The sequence below is a fragment of the Gracilinanus agilis genome, unplaced genomic scaffold (genome assembly GCF_016433145.1).
Source record: "Gracilinanus agilis isolate LMUSP501 unplaced genomic scaffold, AgileGrace unplaced_scaffold90, whole genome shotgun sequence".
NCBI lineage: Eukaryota > Metazoa > Chordata > Mammalia > Didelphimorphia > Didelphidae > Gracilinanus > Gracilinanus agilis.
In genome coordinates this window covers 4,075-9,271 of record NW_025399852.1, presented here as the reverse complement: position 1 = coordinate 9,271, position 5,197 = coordinate 4,075, and the positions used below count along the sequence as shown (strand labels likewise).

General features: G+C 34.1%; 1 protein-coding gene across 1 annotated transcript; it reads right to left on the bottom strand.

Moving 5' to 3' along the window:
• Positions 1 to 3,698: 3,698 nt before the first annotated feature.
• On the bottom strand, positions 3,699 to 4,646 carry LOC123256699 (zinc finger protein 239-like). Its single transcript, XM_044685273.1, has one exon. It carries the CDS (start codon positions 4,644 to 4,646, stop codon positions 3,699 to 3,701), a length of 948 nt encoding a protein of 315 aa, XP_044541208.1.
• Between the last annotated feature and the right edge of the window lie 551 nt (positions 4,647 to 5,197).

Here is a 5,197-nt window from a genome sequence, read left to right as displayed (position 1 = left end):
ATAGAGGATATTATAAGATACTAAATGAATAATTTTGATGATATTAAATTATATAGAAACACAACCAATAAAACCGAAATTATAAGGGAAGCAACAAATTGGAAAAAATTTAGAACAAATTTCTCTGATAAATACTCATTTCTTAAATATAAAAAAACTAAGTTAAATTTATAAGAATCTAAGTCACTCCCCAACTGATAAATGGTCAAAGAATATGAATAAGCAGTTTCCTGATGAAATCAAAGTTATTAATAATCATATGAAATAATGTTCTAAATACTTCTTGATTAGAAAAATGCAAATTAATACAATTCTCAAGTACCACCTGTCAGATTGTCCAATATGAGAGTAAAAGAAAATAATAAATGTTGGAGGGAATGGGTAAAAATTGGGACACTTATATACTGCTGGTGGAGTTAAGAGTTCATTTATCCATTCTGGAGGGCATTTTTGGAACTATGCCCAAAGTTCTATGAAAGAATGCATAGCTTGTAATCCAGAAGTACCACTACTAGGTCTGTATCCCAAAGAGATTTAAAAATTGGTAAGGGTCTGTTTGTTCAAAAATGCTTATAGCTCCTCTTTTGTTGAGGGCAAAGAATTCTAAACTAAAAGGATTGAGTGGAATAGTGTGTTTTTCTCAGTAAGGTATTAGTCTCCTGAATTTAACCCCAATATTTTCAGGGGGTAAGGAACCACAGTTTAAAGTCCAGTTTAAAGCAATTTTCAAACAGTTTTTAACCTGACTAGGGAGGACCTTGAGAAAAGCTTATCTTCTCCAGAGGCAGGCTTCAAACCAGGAACTCGTCCAGAAAGAGTGATAACAGGGAACAGGGAGAAGCTCTGGAAAGGAATGAAAGAAATAACCAGAACATGGAAGCCCCTGATTATGGAGAAAGGATATTCCCCTGAAAATGTATCTGTACTATCACAAACTGAAAATTCCTTGGTCATCAAGCATAGGTAATATTGAAAATTACAAGCTGGAGAGTAGAACTATCACAGCCCCTTCATAGGCAATTGGGGGAGAAAGAGAAGATTCAATCATGTACTTAGTGCCTGAAACATTGGGAGAGTTTTGTATCAGGATTACTATAAAAATTATTTTTTCCCACATAGGCATTAAGTACTTCCCCTAGGCATCCTGGTGGGGATGGGGGGTGGTGTATGGAATTCCCTTTAGATCTAGAGAAACTAGTACTAGAGGGTGGGATGGAGGGGGGTGGAAATTTCATTCTGAATCTGTACTGTATTTGAGCATTCACTGTGGGCCAGGAATGCAAATTTTTCCTCCTTGCTCCTGGTGTGGCCACAGAAGTGGAGAGTTTCAATAAAATCTTTCCATATATTTGACTCCATTCTGGCAAGAGTTTGTATTTTCAGTGGCAGGGGTCTCTCCCGTTTCACTCAGGGTGTCTCTCAATTGAGGAATGACTGAACAAAATGTGGTATATGATAGTGATACTATTGTGCTATAAGGAATTTCAGAAAGAACTTTTCAGACCTCCATGAACTGATACAGAGTACAATAAGCAGAATCAGGAGAACATTATACACAGTAATTAAAATATTTTGGAGCAATCAAATGTGATAGACTTTGCTTCTAACAGCTATACAGTGATACAGAATAGTTCTGAGGGATTTGTGAAAAACAATTCTATTCCCCTTAGGAGAAAGAACTGTTGGGGTAGAAATGCAGATGAAAACATGATTTATCTCTGGTTTATTTGGGTATATGACTTGAGGTTTTGGATTTATAAGATTATTCGCTTACAATAATGAATAATATGGAAATATGTTTTGAATGAATAACCCAGTTTGGATTGTTTGCCAGCTCTGGAAGGGAGGGGAGGAAAGAAGTGAGAGAGACAATATGAATCATATAACCTTGGAAAACTGAAGTGGAAATTTGTTAAGATAAAATTAAGACATTTAAAAAAGGGGGTTGAGAGAAATCTCTTCCCTGAGCACCAGTTATGTTGGTAGAAGGCTGAGGTTCTTTAGCTAAAAAGACTGAGCGGTAGTTAAATGGATATACTGGAGAAAACTATCAAGTTTTTCTTAATAATTAATACTTAACACTACCCAATTTTTTGTAAAAATTGAAAATTATAGAAAAATATGAATGAATTCTAATGAATAACCTTATATTTATTCTTCACAGGAATATTCAAGCACTTTATCCAAAAATAATTCATTATGATCAAGTTGAATTTATACCAGGGAACCAAAGATGATTCCAATTTAGGAAAATAATTAAAATAATTATATTAAGAAAAACATCAAAATTCATATGCTTATATCGAAGGATGCAGACACAATCTTTGATTGTATATGATTTATTTATTTTAGAAACTCCACAAAATGTAGGCAGAGTAGTAAAATTTTAAAAAGCTAAAATTGTATGAAAGGCAGAATTTCCTAGGTTTCTGAATAATTTAAAGAGCAAACCAAAGGTTATACCAATCCTAAAATATTATTTGACACACTTCCAGAAATGCTAGTGACAACAAAAAGAAAACGGTAGGAATTGGGAAACAGGGAATGGGTAGGGGGAGAGAGGTAATGGCAGAGATGATTAGCAAGGAAAGCAAATGTCTAAAAAGGAATGATAGTCATGCAATTCCATTCACTCTCAAGATGGTAAAATGAACTTCATTGCAGCTATGTGAATTTATCCATTTGTTTTAAAGAAACTATGTACATTAGAGGATAGAGTGTCTTCTCAGGGCATCTGATTTCAGTTTAATATAAAATTCATGTCCTTAACATTTTTAAGAGCAACTAGGATTATTTGAAACATGGATTTATTGTCTAAACTATTAGCATGCAAGATATGATAAAGGATTTCCTGATTAATAATTTGGAAACATTAGTTTTTTAGGTTTCTGTTTCATTTTGAATACATCTACCCATAAGTGCTACATTTGAAGACTTTGTCATTTTAAGGTAACTCTTATGTAAAGAGAAAATAATTGAGGTATTTATCCTTTCCCCAAATCATCACAGATAAAAATCTTCCCAAACTTGTGACCTGTGGTGAACATAAAGATTTGATTTAATATTTTATCACATTCATTACATATATAGAGCTTATCAACTGTGGACATTTTTGAATACCAGGAATTAAATTCAGCTGAATTATTGAATTGACCTCATACCAAAAATAGTTGTTTGCTTATGATGCAAATTCTCTGATTTCGATGAAGTATTGAATTTTCTCTGATTACTTTAACAAAAGCATTAAATAACTGTTCCATTAAGTAACTGTTCAAAGGCAGAGTAACTCTCCATTATAGACTCTCTGATGGTCATGGAGCTTTGACCCTCATATAAATTCTTTCTTACACTTTTCACATGTAGAGGAATTATCTGAAGAGTGGACTGTCTTGAAGATTGTGAATTACTGAATTTCAGCTAAATAAATTAACACTCATAAAAACAGGGCTTAATCTCAGTATGGACTCTCTGATGGTATAAAAAAAGTTTTGACTTTTATCTAAATCTTTTTCCACACATATCACAAATATATAGTTTCTCTCCAAAATGGATATCCTTATCTTTCTGAAAACTTGAATTACAAATGAATCTTTTCCCACACACACCCCACATACTTTGGATTTCTCTCCAGTGTGCACTCTCTGATGTTCATGAAGATATTTCCTCTAAATATGTGTAGATTGTGGGAACAAATTCATTCAGGACTTCCCTCTAGTGTGAATTTTTTGATGATTATTAAGTTTTGACTTCCATTTGAATCCTTTCCCACACTCATCACATATAAAGAGCGTTCCTGCGGAGTGGCCTCTGTGATGTACATGAAGATATTTCTCCTGAGTGAATGTGTTCCCACTATCTACACATACATAGAGCTTCTCTCTACTGTGAATTTTATGATGTTGATAAAAGCTTGACTTCCATCTGAATCCTTTCCCACATTCATCACATATGAAGAGCTTTTCTCCAGTGTGGACTCTCTGATGTTCATGAAGTTTTGAATTCTGTCTGAATCCTTTCCCACACTCTTCGCATATATAGGGCTTTTCTCCAGAGTGAATTTTCAGATGATCATGAAGTTTTGACTTATGTTTGAATCCTTTCCCACATTCATCACATGTATAGGGCTTTTCTCCAGAGTGGACTTTCAGATGTTGATGTAGGTTTGACTTACGTCTGAATCCTTTCCCACACTCATTACATATAAAGGGCTTTTCTCCAGAGTGGATATTCAGATGTTCATTAAGGTTTAACTTATATCTGAATCTTTTCCCACACTCATCACATTTATAGGGCTTTTCTCCAGAGTGGACATTTAAATGTTGATGAAGGTTTGACTTCTGTCTGAATTCATTCCCACACTCATCACATATATAGGCCTTTTCTCCAGAGTGGATATTCAGATGTTTATAAAGGTTTGACTTCTGTCTGAATCCTTTCCCACATTCATCACATGTATAGGGCTTTTCTCCAGAGTGGAAATTCAGATGTTCATGAAGCTTTAACTTATATCTGAATCCTTTACCACACTTATCACATTTATAGGGTTTTTCTCCAGAGTGGACATTTAGATGTTGATGAAGTTTTGACTTCTGTCTGAATTCTTTCCCACACTCATTACATTTACAGGATGTTTCTTTTATATGCATTGTCTTATGAGCATGAAAGAAAGACTTTTGGCTGAAACTCATTCCACAATCATTACCTTCAAAGGGTTTTTCTGCAGTGTGGACTTTCTGATAATCATGAAGCTTTGATTTATGGATCAATTCTTTTTCACACATTTCATATATATAAGGCTCATCTCCAGTGTGAACTCTTTTATAATTATGAGATATTAACTTCCAATTGAATCCTTTCTCATACTTACCACATATATTGGCCCTCTCTCCTCTGTGGATTCTCTGATGGATATTCAACTGAGACTTATTACTAATTATATTTCCACAGTTATGTGACATACATTTTCTCTTTCCTCTGTGGTATTTGATATTCATAGAGTTGCAATTTCAGAGAATCATGTTTCCTGTGTGTGGATCATTTATGCAATTTTGAAGATGTAAATTTTGACTGGTACACATATCCATGCAAAGTCCAAGGGAAGAATTGCTTATCTCGATTTCCATAGCTTTCTGATTCATAGGAGTAGTTTTTGGGCAAAATAAGACCATGTTGACAAAATCACTCTTCTGTTGCTTTA